The following is a 17,782-nucleotide window of genomic DNA, read 5'->3' as shown; positions in this document are numbered from 1 at the left end:
CACACACACACACACACACACACACACACACACACACACACACACACCCTTGAGTCCTTCTTTCAAAAAGACAAAGTCCTTATTTACAGGTTTTCTCCCTTTTTTTTTTGGTGTGTGTGTGTGTTGCTAGGTTGTAAAATCCTTGAAGGAAGCAGATTATCTTACAGTATACATAAGACAAGACACTGATTCATTAACAATTATCAGCACTGCTATGCTCAATACTTGAAAAAATACAGACTTGCACCCTAGAAGAGCTCATGCACTTGAATGAACATGATCAGTACTTGTGGAGTAATATTTCTTCTTGCTCATCTCCCTCCCTCTTCTGTTTTGTAATTAATTCCCCCACCTTTCCAAGACCCCTTTGTCTGGTCTAAAATCTGCCTCTCATCTCCCACACATACAATATCTCTTTTATCCAGAGGCCGTTATAGACTTCCTTCCTGCTCATCTCTGCTGGATTTGCTCAGAATCAGCAAGTTCAAGATTGATTACCACCCATTAGGAATTTCTAGTCATTTCCTTCTTCATTAATGAGGAGAGCTTTTTACACACAGACATGCACACTCACACACACACTCACACACACACACACACACACACACACACAGAGCCGTGGATATTGAGTGCCAGCGATGGTAACAAATTATTCCCTAATAGAAAATGGGAAAATTGTAAACAGGAAATGAAATTAAAGGGTCAGAATCAAAAGTTCATAGTTTACCTCCCTCTCCGCACCCACAAGAGGAACATAAAGGACTTTCATACACTTGTGACCCCAGTCAGGCCAGTGTGCACATTGTCCTGTGAACACACAAGAGTGTTCTCATTTCATGAGTCTCTATTAAGGGTTTTCCTCTGCCCATGCCAGGCCTGCTTATCCTTGGAGGCCAAACTGAAGTGTCCCCTCCTCCAAGAAGTCTTTCCTGACCACACAAGGATTCCCTGATCTCCTTTCTCTTAGCTCCTACAGCCCAGTTTCCATCAGTTCTTGCTTGCACTGCCATACTTACTTATAAAATACAGTGTAAGCTCCTTGGGCACCAACAGACAAATCCACTGTAAACCTGGAAGTCTAATGACTTCATCCATATCCCTCCAGTGCTAATTCACTCACTTTTGGACATCTCTATCCCCATGCCACTTTTACTTCAAATGAATAGCTGACCTAGTTAACTTCTATACCAGAACTGAATCAGATGAAAGGAGCACCGGCTTTGGAATCAGGGAACCTGGGCTCAAGCCTAGCTCTGTAACATGTCACTCAAGGGACTTTAGACAAGTCACTTTCCTTCTCTTATTCTCATTTCCTCATTTGTAAAAGCAGGCTAGTTGTTGTTCAGTCATATCTGACTCTCCTTGACCCCATTTGGGGTCTTCTTGGCAGAGATACTGGAGTGCTGTGCCATTTCTTTCTCCAGCTCCTTTTACAGATGAGGAAACTAAGGCAAACAGGGTAAAGTGACTTGCCCAGGGTCACTCAGCTAGCGTCTGAAGTCATATTTGAACTACAGTTCTAGTGCTCAATCTACAGCATCACCTAGCAGCCTAAGCACGTTAGACTAGATGGCTTTGAAAATTCCTTCCAGTTCTAAATTCTGTGATCACATCTTCCAGGGGTTAAACTATGTAGTCTGTTCTCAAAAGCACATTTCAGTTTTGATGCACCCACATCTTGCTAGAAATTCTTTCAGTCCATCCTGGCATCATAGCTGTGTTGTTGTTTTTTTGTTTGTTTGCCTTTGGGAGGACAATTGGGGTTAAGTAACTTGCCTGAGGTTACACGGCTAGTTTTTTGTGTGGGTGTTAAGTGTCTGAGGCCGGAACCGAACTCTGGTCCTCCTGACTCTGGGGCCCGGAGCTTTACTCACTGAGCCACCTAGATGCCCTGATAGCTCTGTTTCTTGTTCATGTAATAAAAGTCTATAGGAGAGTCATGGAATTTCACAGAATTTCAGAGCTGGGAGGGACCTTGGAGGCCAGCTTTTCCCACCTATACATAACAAGAATTTTCTTACCAGATAACTGACAAGACTTCCAATGTCTGCTGGGGGCAAGGACAGGGGCGGAAGATGGGGGGAGAGGAGGAAGAAACCATCCTTATATCATTCTGGGTCCTATGGAGAATGTGTGATGATTCAGACATTGTATAGGGGCATCTCATAGGACAGAAAGGCAGTTTTAAGTAACTGGCACACCCCAAGACTCTTTTTGCCATGTAAAACCTGCATACTTCATCCATTCTGATTAATCAATTATCTACAATATATACTACCCTCAGAAGTAATATAAGGATTTCTGTCCCATATTCCCCAGTCCAGATTTTCTCACTAATTTGGCAGGATTTACCCTGCCCTCTAAGTCTGCCCTTACTTAATTTGTTAGTTGGAGTTTCAAGTGTTTCAGCATCACATCCTCTGGCATTCTCACCTTGTAACAGAGAATGCCTTTCCCTTGCTCTGTGACCCAGTGCATAAATATGGCAACCAAGAAGTTCCATAAAACCATCTGAATAGCACACCATCTATCACATACTAAAACATCTCAATAGTATTGTTCATAAGTATATTCAATCACCTAAGAAAAAGGTCAGGTTATACGGTTAGTATGCGTCTAACCTAGTCCTTAATAGCTGTAAGCAAGGGACATTTTATTAGGAAATTTGAAATATGGTATTCCAGCACTCCAGGGAGTAGGGTCAGAAGACTTGGGAGTTCTTTCCTGAGCGAGGCCAAAAGGTGTCTGCAGCTTTCCCCTTTGCTCCCTAGCAGTGATGAGGGCTTCTACGATGCAGGTCATACCCAAGACTCAATGTGGCTCCAAATCCTAAGGTCCTTACACATTGTCAATAGAGTGAGCTGAGAAGTTGCACAATTACCTCTACTCTCTTACTTGACCCAAGTTATGTAATTATGCATTTATAACCTGGGTCTCTTCTATCTCATGGGCACAGGAAAATAGGAGACTGGAGTGGAATAAGTGAAAGGGTCATGCTCAATGATCTTGGATATCTGGATTGCCTGGAAATCCCCACGATCTGTTAATTTAGTGATGTGGTGAAGAAAACTACGTGAGAAAGCTCTGCAGTCAGGGTTACCCACTGAGCCAAGCTTTGCACATGCTTCCTGAAAGGCAGGGTTGGTACTGCACTCAGATGGAATGGACTTTTCAGCACGACATCCTTCCAAGTGTCTCCAGCACATCTTAGATAAATAAAGGTCGTCAAGAGGATGAGAAAGATGAGAAAGCCACAGAAGCATCTCTTCCATGGGATGAATACTACACTACAGATGGGAGGAGAACCACAAAAGGGAGACCTACATCTGCGGGGCCCCGGCAAGTTGGCTCCCATGGGCCGGGCCCCTGCTCTGGCCAGAAGATGAGATCCGACGGAGGTCGTGGATGGACCTTACTGTCCACTTCATGAGCTCCTGCAGCACCTTCAAGCCCCACAGTTTCTTTTCCAAGAAGGTTCGGGGACCACCATCTGGCATCCGGTCAGTCTCTGGAGATGGGGCCTGATGTCCCAGCAGTGCCATCAGCTCCTCTATCTCGTAAGCAAAGGCAGACACTTGGAGCAGGACCTTGTGGATGTTCTGGTGGAAATCTCTTTCCGTGGGGGTGAACTGTACCTTCTGGTCCTCTAGGACCTCAGTCAGGAGCACATGGAAGATACGATAAGCTTGGAGATTTTCTTGTAGTCTTTCTGCTTCAGTCAGTTCACTCCACCGGTCAGTGCTGGCCGTTGGTACACCATCCACAGAATCCAGGTCGATATTCTTGTTCAGGCCCTGATATTCAACCTGGGCAAAGGTGATGAGGAAATACAGGAAAGCATTAAATCTTTTAAACTCAGCTGTAGGTTTGCCCTTAAACTCAAAAAGAAAAAAAAGTCTGTCTTGATACAGACACAATTCGGGATTGAAATTAAAAGGAGGAAGTTCTGTATTCAGAAAGCTAGAGCCTATCTCTGTGCTCACACAGGTTGCCTCCAGGAATGGAATGGTAAACTAGGACTCCTCCCCTCAGAGGATATGATTAGGGGAATGAGAAGGTCCCTGAAGTCACTGAGAACAACACTTCACATAAGTTGTTTTCACATGGATGACAGGAGGGGTGGTTGAGGTTCTCCCAACTTTGGAACCTGCATGCTGCATGTCCTCTTAGGGATTCAGGATGCTCAATTCTTCACTTAATCTCCTAAGAAGTCCTTTCTACAGCTAAATACTTATTTGTTTGTTTAAGGCCAGGGGAGGGGAGAGATACAAGACTTCTGTGTGCTAAGTCTAAGAGCCAACGAGAGAGGGATGTGTACTATCACAGTTTGGGAGAGTCTGATTTGCTAACCTTTTCTAATTTCATGCAGCTCTTCCCAAATTAAGAAAAATCACTCCTTCCCCTCATTCTGCATATAGAAGGCATTTAAAAACACATCTGGAAAAAATGGACTTTAAAAACAACAAAGCTAAATTTGGATGGTATATGCCACACCCTGGTATTTTATGTGAAGTGCCTTCACATCAATTCACAACAAAGTTGGAAGAGGTATTCATATCATCGCACCTAAATCTCCCAGGCTCTTTCCTATTGGATAAGTTTCCTAAACTCTGAATTCATGATGGGAATGGGGGGAAGGGTGAGAGAGGGGGACAGCATGATACAGTGGAAGAAGCAATAGATTTGAAGTCCTAAAACTAGAGTTCAAACCCCAACTTTGCCACTGTGTTTCCTTCTGGCAAGTCTGTGCAACTCCGACCCTATCAAGGGTAAAATCAGGGGTTTCATGTAAACAATGTCTGTCAACTAAAGATCTTAGGTGAATTGAATCTCCTGTGATGTTTTCAATCACTCATAGCTGCCTAGGTGCATATTCCCAGGAGGATAAAAGGAAGAAATAGGGTTTCCCTCACCTTCACATGCCCAGGGATCTAGGTCTTAAGAAGAGGGTGGAAAAGGGTATTAATAAGGAAGGCAGGAGAATAACCCTTTAAGAAGTCGAAGCCATAGAGGCATCCTCATTAACATGTCTTTTCCCTCAGAGCATTGAGTCTCCAGCCCTGCCTATTATTCACGGCAATAATCTCCCCCCCCACCCCCATCCCAAATCAGACCTGAACAAACCCTAGATACCAAGACTCCTAGATAAACCAACACACTTTAAAACCATGGTTTGCAATGTTTTCTGATGTTTAGTTTGGTTTTTTATGAACAGGCAGTGACCATGTTTTTCCTAACTGTATTTAGTAGAGTTTTGAGCTCTCAGTAACTGTGGTAAGGCACAGAGACAACAGTAGCTGGTGTGGAAAGAAGCAATTTATTTCAATTGGATACTTACATAAGACTCTAGGACAGAATTCAAGTCTGAACGGATCTTCCTTGCGAGCCAGATAGAACGGGTGCAGAGGTTCCGGTGGTGGGGGGTAAGTGGGGTGTGCTCCGTGAAAGCCATCCCTCTTAGCAGCAGTCTCCAGAAAACAGCCAGAGTTTAGGGGTTACAGCTACCTGAGCTGTATCTGCAACCGAAGAGGTCTTTGCTCAGCTCAAATAACTACAGAGCCTTCTCAGCTTCTGTGACTGGTTGGACACCCCCTTCCCTCCCACCCCCCCCCCCCCCCAATCGTACACACAAAAACAACAGATACAGAAAAAGTCCCTCTGGTTCTGAGGTGGCAGCACATTCCTAGATAGAGCTCAGTCCCTACAGAATTAACAAAGGGCACTTTTAACACCCTCCCCCCAACCCCGGCCTTTTCCCTGCCTTCGTCTTGTTTCTTCCTTCCAATGCACTGTATGGCATACTGTTTTCCTGTTACTATTCTCCCTTTGCACTTAGCAACAAAGTCATGATCACTGGAATCCTCTAAGGAAACTCCCGCCTGATGTAATTTATTTTACATACACAGATAGTTGATTTCATCAGAGGATTGTGTAGTTTTTCCAGTCTCATTTTTTCTTCTACACTCCCCATTTAAAGAAATTAAGTTCCTTTTTTCAATGGGCTGTTCTTCAAAAACATACAACTCCTGAGTTTTTTAGAGTTATCTTTAAAACCTAAGATTTAAATCCACTCTGGATGCAAATCAATTACAAGGTGAGTGTGAATCTCTATCCTGGGCCTTTCTCTAGCTTCTAAAGCACAAGGATCATCTCACCACTGCTTGAGAACACACTGCTAAGGCAGCTGCTGAAATGGGGAACAGCAGTCTTGTTAATTAAGGGTATTTCCTCCAGGTCCTTTGCATTATCAAGGAGATGATGTGAATTATGAATTACAAGAGTGAGCAAGGAATGCTAAGCTTATCTGTCAGATTTATGGAGAATGGAGAAATTTATGACCAAACAAGAGATAGAGAACACTACAAAATGCAAAATGGGTAATTTTGATTACATTAAATTGAAAAGCTCTTACACAAAGCCAATGTAACCAAGATTAGGAGGGAAGCAGAAAACTGGGAAGGAATTTTTACAACCAGTGTTTCTGATAAAGGCCTCATTTCTAAAATATACAGAGAATTGAGTCAAATTTACAAGAATACAAGTCATTCCCCAATTGATAAATGGTCAAAGGATAGGAAGGGGCAGTTTTCAGAGGAAGAAATTAAAGCTTTCTATAGTCGTATGAAAAAATGTTCTAAATCACTATAGATTAGAGAAATGCAAATCAAAACAACTCTGAGGTACCACATCACACCTATCAGATTGGCTAAGATGACAAAACAGGAAAATGATAAATGTTGGAGAAGATGTGGGGAAGTTGGCACACTAATTCATTGGTCGTGGAACTGTGAGGTGATCCAACCATTCTGGAGAGCAATTTGGAACTATGACAAAAGGGTTATAAAAATGTGCATGCTGTTTGACCCAGCAATACCACTTCTAGGGCTGTATCCCAAAGGGATCAGAAAAATGTGAAAAGGACCCACACATACAAAAATATTTATAGCAGCTCTTCTTGTGGTGGCCAAGAACTGGCAATCAAGGGGATGCCCATCAATTAGGGAATAGCTAAAAAAGTTGTGGTATATAGACTTAATGGAATAATACTGTGCTATAAGAAATGAACAGGCAGGCCAGAAAAACATAGAAAGGCTTATATGAATTGATGCTGAGTGAAGGGAGCAGAACCAGGATACCCAGTAACAGCCAGTGTGTGAGGACTGATTTGGATAGATTTAGCCTTTCTCAGCAATGCAAGGACCTAAAATATTTACAAAGGGCTCCTGATGGAAAATGCCATCCACATCCAGAGAAAGAACTATGAAGTTAGAATGCAGTGAAGCAGAGTATTTTCTCTTTTGTTTTGTTTTCTTTCCCATGGTTTCTTCCATTTGTTATAATTCTATGCAACATGGCTAATATGAAAATGTGTTTAACAGGAATGTATGTGTAGAACCCATATCAGATTGCATGTTGCCTTGGGGAGAGAGGGGGAAGGGAGTTTTTTTACACACAATACCTCACATTCTTGCTCTAGAGATCAAGAAAAATTTTTTTTTTAAATTTAGTACCTATTAAGGGAGGGGGAGAAAATTTAAAACTTATGGAAGTTAATGTTAAAAACTGAAAACAAATTCATAAATTTGAAAAAAAAATTTGTGTGACACTGGAAAATGTCATCTACTAGTCAGATGATGAAGTTTAAAGTTTGATTTCCAAATGAAATTCCATGACACCTACTCTAGATATAACCTTGCTCCGCATTGCGCCAAAGGATCGGTTCAAAATTGGCCAAATTCACAAGGACAAGCCCTCAACAGTTGGTCAGCAGCATGTTTCTCTTCATTGGCAAAGGAGATCATTTTTAGCTGAGGTCTAACACAGATGCAGTGGGATGAGGTGATTGTAGTTATCATGACACAAAGCTCTGCCTGTGCCTGAGGCTTAGACCCTCAAACATGACAGAAGAAGCATTGGGATTTTCCTTCCAATTTGTCCACAAGGGGCCCCCAACCATAATGAAATCTACTCCTTCACCCTTGGCCCTGGTACAAAGTTTTACCATCCAAGCAATTTCCTATAGTATTCTGAGTAATCAGTAACTGCTGTCAACAATCACCAACCAAGATTCTAGTCTAAAGCAAATGTTTAACAGCGGCTTGACACAGAGCCACAGGGCCGACAATAACCACTGTCCTCATCTCTGCTCCCACCCCCACCCAAATGTTGTTACTTATTTCTATCAAGTTATTGCCTGCAAATTTGACCAAATAAACTTTCTCCCCTGGGATCATTGAAACCCCATGCAACCAAGGAAGACAAGTTGCTTCCATGAAGACTTTTATTTTTCTTCTTCATACATTTATTTTCATTATGTTTTATCTAGATTAAGAGAAAACAACAGGAGTTGAAAAGCAGAGTATCCCTTTTATTATAATTTTTTTACATAACTTTTTCAACCTAGGTTCAGTTAAGTACCTGTCTCTCCCATTCAATTAAGAAGGGTCCTGCATATTTCAACAGGCAAAAAGAGAGGTCTTTGAGAAATAAAATATTTTAAATTGATCCATTACTTCTTTTTCCTTGAATACTACATCTGGAAGGAGGGAAGAGGACAAAGAGGGAGAAGGGGAAAGATGGTTCATCAAATGCCTTAGTCAGAGCCAACTGAGTCCCTTCTATTCTTTGCCCCAAGCAGGTATGGAACTGGTACATGTACTTCCCATACGGAAGCTGCTTCACACTCTAAAAGCCCAGTTCCTCATGGCCAGTCAACACATCCAAACCTCTATCTGAACCCCAGTTTAAGATGGTGTCTCAATCACATGAAAATGATTACAAGATGTCTCTCTTAACAAGGAGAAAACAGCTCCCTGCATGACTTGCAGTCTCATGTCAACCACAGTCATCTGTTTTTGAGGTACAGTGCAATGTGACAAGTGTCCATTCAAGAGGACATAGAGCTAAAACAGACACAATTTATATGCCAGGATTGGACTGTTTCTGGACCAGGGGTAGGAGATGTGCATGTAAGGCTCCTTGGAAGTGCACTTAAGTCAACTTTAAGAAAAGGAGAGGGGGGACAGAGAAGAAAACATAAAGGGGAAGGATGCAAGATAGTAATTTACTTAAAAAGAGAGCAGGAAATCAACTCCCAATTCTGTATCATGTTCTTTTCCCCAAATGTTCCCAAAAGGAAAAATAAAGTAAAGCCCATGAAAAATACAAAGTGTTTATTGCAAACTACTACAATAATTTAATTGAAGCAAACTGCATGCATGCGAGTGGTGGCAGAGAAAAGGACAAGGAATGAGAGAAGTAGGAAGTTCCTAAGTGTTAGAACTAGTCAGTTGGTGGGGGTGGGAGGGGAATGTGACACAGCTCTCTCCCTTTCCTCAGACAAGCTATGTGTGGAGTTTGCTTCTAGTGGGGTAGCAGTGGTATCTGTGAAGACACTAACCACTACAACTTAAATATATTGGAAAAAAGCAAAGGGCTAAATAGCAGATGAGGGGTGGAATGGATGCTAGCTGGTGTAGCCAATCTGGACCGGGCCTTTACGTGGGTGGGCCTGCTTGATCAGGTTTCATGGCCTTTTCAAACGTTCCCAGCATACCAAGTCAATTGGCCAACCCCCTAGGGCTTGAAGAGACGCATGTTCCCCATCAGACCCCATGCTTGTCCCCCTTTACTCTCTACCCCCACAGCCAAGGGCCTGCAGCTCTAAGAAACAATGGGGCATCTGAGACTTTGTCCACTGTGGGAGCTCCACTGCCCATTCTCCTGGCAGGCCTGCTCTGGAACAAGCTTCTTTCAAAGATGGCATTTTAGTTCCGCCCTTTTCTTCAAGGGGGGAGGGGGAAGGTGGGAGAGGAAAAGGGAAGAGAAAAAAAAGAAAAATCAGGACAGAAAATTGATAACCTTTGTATTTTTAGTGTTCATGAAAAACAGCTGTTCCTCACCTTTTCCAACAAGCCTTCTTTTCCCATTTCTCACAAGTGACAGAGCAAACCTTCATGCCCTAACACCCAAGCCCCCAAATAAAGCCTTTCTCAAGGACAACCACTGCCTTTCTTCTGCTCTAAAGATGAAACTGGACAGGCAATCTTTTGAAGGTTAAGTTATACCAGACACTATTCCACAAAACAGCATAACCCCGTGTAGCACTTAGGGTACACAATTTTGTTAGAAGGGACAATGGAGGCCACCCTCTCCTCACCCCTAGATTCCAGTTCAAAATGACAGGTAACAAGTTGACTGTCTCCCTACATCTGTTGTAGCCTCACCGTTTTGAAGAAAGGGCAAAAAATCATAGAGCAACAGAGCTGGGTATTTTTTTATGTAATCAAACCACAAGATGCCGTGCTTTGCCCCCCTCAAGCAGCAGTGTCTCAATAGAAGGCACTGGAATGAAGCAGACAATGACAAAGCAATGATTAGCATGGCAATAGATGGGAATAAATGACCTAAGAAGGTCTAAGGGGAAAAAGACAGATTTACAAGAGAAATTCTTGTTTCTTCAGTTCAAACCCTGAAACAGCCCTTCTCTCTCTCCCCGAAACACTAAAGCTCATTGCTCTAGACATCCAAAGAGGTCACTAATCTTCATCAAGCCTTTCACCCTTCCCTGAAAAGATTTTTCAAATGATCACTAGGCTACTGTAGTGATTCTCTTAGTGCTAAAGATCAGCTCTTCTTAGAGGTCACTAAAAAAACTATGATTTGGGGGGCTGGCTATATATCTCATACCTAACAGTCTTGCCTCCAAAAGTACCTATTGTGGGAAACATCCCATATCAGAATAGTTTACTTTCCTAGCCCCACAAAAAATAACAACAACACAAAATCAGACCTTTTGTCAATAAATAAGGAATTGTGTTTCCACAACACAAAAACACGTTATGTTCAAAGTGCAAATTTCTGTCATCAGTCTGGGACTCTTGTGTCTCTCCAACATAGAGTTCTGTTTTCCAGTCAGAGAATGTATAGAGGGCAGCCCCCTCCCTCTCCAGAAAACCTGCTGCTAAGCAAAAGTGAGCACCACTGAGAGCCATATGGAGGTGTTGGGAAGAAAGGGGAGGGAGGTGGAAGTCCCCATGCAGCCTTTCTTTCAAAAGCTCAGTGGGAAATGAGAAGAGATGGGGATGAAGGATGTGGGCTGTTGGACAGCTCACCCTGAGGAGGAGGGGCCCTAAAGTGCCAAGGTAAGCTCCGAATCCAGGGGAATACAACAATGTGAGGCTGAGTGCTGAAAAAGGGAAGAAAGAAGAATGACTGCCGTAGAGGAGGAGATGAGATTGAGAGGACAGGAATCTGTTAAAAGGGTAAGAAGCCAAGCACATCAAAATGACAGTCTAGGAAAGGAAAAGGGGGGCAGAGGTCTGCCAAAGGTCAGGAAGTCTGTCTGGCTTGAATTGGGCGTGAGGATTTCCCTCACTTTGCTTTGAGAGTTTCTTCCGTTTATCACTGGTTGAAAGCAGCATTACTTTCATAAAGGGGCCAATGGTGGAAGGATGGAGCGAAAGGGGGTGTGCTATGTTCCACACTGGGAGGAGCAGGCCCTTCAGTTACTTTTACTAGTATTTTAAATCTGTTTTAACTTTGTAATTTTTTTTCCATTTTTTTCCTTTTTTTTAAATACAAAGTCTGAATTGTCCCAATGCCCCTTACGGTCCAGTAGAGTCTGAATCTTCAATCAGAACCTCTGTCGTGGCCCCGAGAATCTCCGTGTTCATGACCAGCCCTTCTGTACCTCCACTGCTGCCACTTCCCACAAAGATCTTGCCATCTGCCATCAGGCTCACCCGCTCTGCCCCACTGCAGAATGCCTTGGGCATCCCTTCAGAATCTAGCAGGAGGCACTCTGAAGGGGCCGAGTTTCCCAGGGGCTCTGGAAGAAGGGGAAGGCCCTGTGCATCGGTGGGTTGCGCCAGGGTCTCTGGGTTAGTGCCCAGGATATCTGTGCTGGTGATCAGGGCTCCAGCATTGGCAGCCAGAGCTTCAGCAATCAGCACCTCTGGGTGGCTCTTCGCTTTGTGGGCCACTACGCTGTCCTTCTTCTCAAACTTCTTGCCACAAATATTGCAAGAAAACTGGTAGAAGGAATCTGCATCATGCTTCTTCATGTGCCAGTTGAGGGAAGCCTTCTGCCTACAGGTGAATCCACAGATCTCACACCTAAGCAGAGAAACATGAAAACCAGTAAGTCAAAAAGGAACAGAAGTGGCAGAAATACTGCTGAATGGAGATTTCAACACTATTAACCTAAACCTATTCTCCTTTGACCGATTCTACCTAGAAGAAAAGGTCCTGGAGGCAATATCACCTAAGCTTGTCCGTCTACCCCTTTGTCTATGAGCAAGAAGCTACCAGAAGGTCACGGACCAGAATGCAAATCTTCTACACTACCCAAGCCCTTGCACTGCGGCCTCTGCACCATGCTACCAAGCACTGGGAGAACACTGCTTCCTGATCACAGCTGGAGCTCACTCACCAAAGGAAACCAGACTGGTCACAGTACATTACGAGTGCTCCAGTGCCCAGTGCCAGCTCTCCACTTGACACCTGGTACAAGGGGCTTCTCAACTATTCAGCAGGCAAAATCTGAGCACTGTGGGACAGCCTGAATCCAAGGCTACTGACTTATTACTTTACCCTGGTTATCAGTCAATAGCCAATAAACCCAATTGAAAAACACAAATGGAAAAAAAAAAAAGGAACAGAAAAGAAAAAAAATTGGTGCTCCCACATTCTAGGAGTGATCAACAACTGAGATCTCAAGTTTAGAGGGAAAATGAATCTGACTTGTGGTCCAGTCCTCTATTTCTGAGGGATGTGACAAAACAGAGGAAGGAGGATGAGGAATTAATTCATCAGCTGAGAAAATGCCCACCTTGCAAATGAGCAGCACCAACATGACCAGCCAGTGGCACGTTTACAAAGAAGGCTCTGACCCACTTGAGTACCAGCCCTTCTGAGCATGGGGCTAACATCTCTTATTTAGAACTTCATTCACTTACTGTAACGGTTTCTCGCCAGTGTGGATCATCCGGTGAACTGCCAAATTGTGGGAGCTCTTGAAGGCCCGAGCACAGTATTCACAAATATAATCCCTTTGATCTGAAAGGTAAAAAAGGGTGTTGAGCCTGTTATTTCACATTTGGAGTTTGAATGTTACTTTCTTTCACTGTTTTTTTCTTTCCTACTCTCCAACATTTTTTACCCAAGTACCACTCCAATGCTTCACTATCAAGACAGAATGAATGGTTTAAAATATAGGACAGCAATTTGTTATCCAAAAAACAGCCCAGATAAATTTAGAAAGTTCATTATCTTAAACATGGCCACAACAACTCAATGTATACTCAAGACCACGGAGGCACTAAGTTGGAATTTTGGTTCCATACCAGAAAAATCATGTATTTTTCAGGGCGACTACCAACCCTGAAGGCAGGAGAACCTGAGTTCAAATCCAGCCTCAGACACTTAACACTTACTAGCCGTGTGATCTTGGGCAAGTCATTTAACCCCAATTGCCCTGCCCTCCCCCCTCCAAAAGGGAAAAAAAAATCATGTATTTTTTGAAGCCTGTATTACTCAATATGAAAGAGAATGTCACTCTTAAGGCAACTATTTATCTAGAAAAGGTTCATTTGAAATAAAATTCAGTGATAAAGTATTACAAGCTGAAACAATTTGTCATCCAATAAATTTTACTCCATCACATGGTAGCGAAGAACTGGAATCTTAGTCTCAATCCTACCACTAGAGCTATGGACAGGTGACACAATGGAGAGAGGGTCAGACTTGGGAGTCAGGAAGGACCTGACTCAAATACGGCCTCAGGAATTTGCTGTGTGACTCTGGACAAGACATTTGACCATACTTGGCCTGAAGTTCCTTATCTATAAAACGAAGATAATAAAAGCACCTACCTAGAAGTTAGGTACGTCATAAAGATAAAATGAGACATTATTTGCAAAGTGCTCAAAGTTCTATATAAATGCTATTGTTATTATTAGTAGTATTCAAATTCTAGTCTTAGAATTATTTATGTCCCCAAGAGTGCAGTCCCTATGTATTCTAGGATCTTTTTCTTAAAACTGTAATACTTTACAACCAAGTTAGAAACCTGAATGCAAAGAACTCTGAAGCACCTTGGCAGGATGCTGCTCTATGCATCTATGAGGAAAAGCAGTGTCCTTTTGGGGTTTTAGAGTCAGTCAGAATGTGCCCTTTTAATGGCCCAAACTTCACCCAGCATACTGAGGTTGCAACCATCTTCTCCCCATCCTCTCTCCTCCCAGTGAGCCTTGATGATGTCTTTGGGGACAGGCTACACCCTCACAATTCCTGCTCTGTCCCCCCACAGCCTATCAGGAATCAGGCCAGGCTCCTTAGGGACAAGTGTCACACACCAGCGGATTAGCACTAGGTTCTGAACTTTGTAGTCAGTTTAGAGCAACAAATGCCCTAAGTTTCAGTCTGTTCCCTCAAACTTATGTGCTAAAATTTTTTGAGGTGGAAATGAGTCAGTCACTATGACCCAAATTAACTTCAAACTCCTTTAAAAATATGCCTTCCAACAGAAGATGAAGCCCTTTCCCAAATTCACACTTCTCTAAGTATTAACTGTTGATCCATAATATTCATTATTTGCTAAAGTCATTTGTTTACAGACTAAGTGAATTTCCATTAAAATGTTTTAGGGGAGAAAAACCTAATTGGGTTAAACAAATAGAGTGAATTTAGAGCACACTAGATTGTTATTTTAGGTCATCCAAAAACTTGTCAATCTTTCCCCTTGCATGTAGCCTCACTCATTCGCAGCCATGAGCTTCAATCCCTCTTATCGCCAATTAACTGTGAGACAATTCCGAGTAGATGATGTGCCCCATGCCTCACAACCACAGTAGCTCAGGCCATTTCATTAGTTTGGGTGAAAGGCCTTGCCATTGGGCTCCCTGCCTTAGATCTATCTCTGCCAGCACCTCCTTTCCTCGGCTACCAAAGTGACTTTCCAAAGTGAAGGCAGTTCTCACCATGGGACTCCCTGACACAATCCATTCCAGTGACTCCCTATTGCCTCCAGGACCAAATATAAATTCCTATCTAGACAGCCTTATCATAGAGCAATTACTTCTCTTAATGGACAGAAACTGGTCATCTCTCTTCTGCACACCCAGCACTCCATCTCACAATCTCTGTGCTCTTATAGTAACTTGTATCCTGATGCCTGAGATATATTATCTCACCTTCCTTTTCAGGTTATACAAGAAAATTTTACTCTGATCTCTCCAACCACATGTACTCTCTCCTTCCCTAATGGCAGGTTTTATTTATTCTCTTCCTATTTCTTCTCTATATTTGTTCCTTAACTGCTGACTCTGTGATCCCATTGTAATTTTGGGTTTTCTTGGCAAAGATGCTGGAGTGGTTTGTTATCTCATTCTCAGGCTCTTTTTACAGATCAGGAAAGTGAGGGTTAAGTGACTTGCCCAGGGTTACACAGCTAGTAAGATGAGTATTCCTGACTTCAGGCCTGGTATTCTATTCAAGAGCTGCCTGTGCCTCTTTGACTGTAGGGATTTCTCATTCTGGGTGAGCTCTGGCAGTAAGCAAGTACTTAATAAAGGCTTTTAGACTGAAACTCAAAGATAGGTTTGCTAAGCAGACCAAATTAAGTCTTCAATTCCCTTAAATTTTTGGACTTTGTCCCTTTAAAGGTGAGAGGACAAGCACCCTCCAATCCGTGTGCTGACTTGGCTATTCTGTTTTGACAAGAGCAGTAAATCCACAGTGGCATCAGCCGTATTTCAAAAGAGAAGACCATAGGAATAAGCTAGTTTGGAGCGTGGGGATTAGGCTGCAGGCTGTCTACCTGGGGTATTGGTGCCACCAGTGCCCAACACAATGCTCTGCACACAGTAGGTGCTTAATAGTCGTTGCCCCATCCATTAAAAAAAATTGGCTGTTTAAGAGGGATGATAGAGGATTATCAGGTAGTGCTCGGTTATAAATTATGATCATATTTTAGCCTAAATAAGTCAATTAATTTTCTGCTTTCCTTATCAGTGGAAAGAAAATTTCAATTGCCAGATGCCATCCGGCTACCTGTGTGATGTTTGGCATGTCGCAGCAGCTGCTTCTGGAGCCTGAAGAGGCGTCCACAGGAAGGATGAGGGCACACGTATTTCTTCTTCAGCATATGCTGGTATTTAATGTGGTGCTAACAAAGGTGAAAAGAAATATAATGTGATGAAAATGAAAGTTTTCTTTGAATGAAGACACTCAAGAGTAGATCATTTGTTTTTTTTTTAATCATGTGCCATGCAACAAGAAATTCAAGGAATTAAAACGCAAGAAAGCCAGGGTAGTAAGACGGCAGAAGTGTCCAGAAAACAGATTTTCAGTTTCAATGTCAACTTGAGAAGGAAATTCATGTAGGCGATTCATTCTCCCAAAACAGTTTTATCAAGCAGGTGAGATTCCAAAGAGCTTAGTTAGTTAACTTGGGGGAAAAAAGCTGCTTCATAAAAATCCAAGTTTTTTCAGTCATGCATGGCCCTGACACAGTTCTACTGATAGGTTAAAAACAAGCCCAACAAACTGGAATCACTGATGAAGCAGGAGAAAACTTCCCTGGGTCTAACTGAAGGGGAAAGCTGGCACTCTGCAACTTCACTTACTTGCAGATATCGAGGGTGCGCAAGAACAGTTCCACAGCCTTCCATCTCACAACGAACGTACTGGATCGGAGGTTTCTTCCTGTTATGAGAATTAAAAAAAAAAAAGAATGGTGCCATCAAGAGATGAAAAAGTGGGACATGCTTGTAGATATTATCCACACAATCCTTAATTGAGATAACAGAAAACTCCCAAATGATTAGTGGGGCTTGTACAACACACTGATCTAGGAGCCCAAACAAGCTAAACAAAGAGTGCATGAAAATATCAACCTGTGTATCACTGATCTATGAGGCTGTGATTAAACTGCTTTATACCAAGGAAGGATCTAAAAAACTGGGGTATAAATTATTCACCTCCTTTTGGGCAACCGTGGGCTTTTGTCATCTTTTCGTCTCCTTCCTCTCCTGAAATAGAGACAAATAGAATGATTTTCAATGTATTCCAGAACAAAGCCGAAAAAGTATTCTCATAAGGTCAAGGGAGTCTGAAGACATATAATCAAGAGTAAAAGACATGTGAGACATGCTAGATAACACATATGCAGCAAGAAAAACAACTCACAAATCAAATGATCTGCACAAATTTTGAAATTTTTTAGTAATGTTGGAAAGGGCGGTGGTTTTCCCCTGAAAGGCTCATCCTAGCCCTGCTATAAGAAAGTGCTATTTCTAGTAGAAGTTAACTCAATTTACTCAATGAAAGGTGCATTTTAAGGAGAGCTCTCATTTAAAACAAAACAAAACAAATAGGGCAAATCTCACTATTCCAACAGACCCAAATTCCAAGTGCCCCCAAAGCCCAGGGCTCTGTGTCCCTATGCTCACAAAAGCATAGGATTACTAGCCTTTTAGTGTATTGTATTTTTATACATACATTTCTTCAGAAGAGAAACTGGTCAATCTATTAGGATGAAGGGGGTGGGAGTCATATGGAAGAAGAAAATTGGACAAAAGTTTCATAACAGAACTGTCAAAAAAACCCAAACAAAACGAAAGCAGGCTTCTTTGGGAGGCAATGAGTTCACCATCACTTAAAATTATTTACTAGATTTGTTTCGGGTGGGGCCAGATAAAATGCTAACTCCCTCACAAAACTAAGATACTTTAGAAACTATTATTTCAATCACACAGATTAAGTTATATCCTTAATACGT

At 42.4% G+C, this 17,782-nt stretch overlaps 2 protein-coding genes across 6 annotated transcripts in view; both read right to left on the bottom strand.

The window, feature by feature from the left end:
- Nucleotides 1-14: 14 nt before the first annotated feature.
- Nucleotides 15-8,214, bottom strand: CNTF (ciliary neurotrophic factor). Its single transcript, XM_069108047.1, has 2 exons — nucleotides 5,339-8,214; nucleotides 15-3,806 (listed from the first exon to the last, which is right to left on the bottom strand). Exons 1-2 carry the CDS (start codon nucleotides 5,450-5,452, stop codon nucleotides 3,321-3,323), a joined length of 600 nt encoding a protein of 199 aa, XP_068964148.1. The 5' UTR covers nucleotides 5,453-8,214; the 3' UTR covers nucleotides 15-3,320.
- A 133-nt stretch (nucleotides 8,215-8,347) lies between these two features.
- Nucleotides 8,348-17,782, bottom strand: part of ZFP91 (ZFP91 zinc finger protein, atypical E3 ubiquitin ligase) — a 39,480-nt gene continuing 30,045 nt past the window's right edge. For all 5 annotated transcript variants that reach the window (XM_069108040.1, XM_069108041.1, XM_069108039.1 and 2 more), the window contains 5 exons: nucleotides 16,983-17,033; nucleotides 16,629-16,707; nucleotides 16,054-16,168; nucleotides 12,960-13,059; nucleotides 8,348-12,117 (listed from right to left, as the gene is read on the bottom strand). In XM_069108040.1, the coding sequence (XP_068964141.1) occupies nucleotides 11,607-12,117; nucleotides 12,960-13,059; nucleotides 16,054-16,168; nucleotides 16,629-16,707; nucleotides 16,983-17,033 (856 nt within the window). In that variant the 3' untranslated portion in view covers nucleotides 8,348-11,606. The remainder of the gene's footprint in view (nucleotides 12,118-12,959; nucleotides 13,060-16,053; nucleotides 16,169-16,628; nucleotides 16,708-16,982; nucleotides 17,034-17,782) is intronic.

Source organism: Petaurus breviceps, unplaced genomic scaffold (genome assembly GCF_028583685.1).
Source record: "Petaurus breviceps papuanus isolate PSGF00001 unplaced genomic scaffold, PetGlider_PUasm1.0 90330, whole genome shotgun sequence".
Lineage (NCBI taxonomy): Eukaryota > Metazoa > Chordata > Mammalia > Diprotodontia > Petauridae > Petaurus > Petaurus breviceps.
The sequence above is the reverse complement of the archived record's forward strand: the minus strand, read 5'-3'. Positions and strand labels throughout refer to the sequence as shown.

Excerpts from the sequence above, each read along its gene's own strand:
- CNTF (XM_069108047.1), bottom strand. The coding sequence starts at position 5,452 with ATGGCTTTCACGGAGCACACCCCACTTACCCCCCACCACCGGAACCTC. Across the intron at positions 3,807-5,338 it reads ATTCTGTCCTAGAGTCTTAT|GTTGAATATCAGGGCCTGAA; the intron begins GTAAGTATCCAA and ends ACCTTTGCCCAG.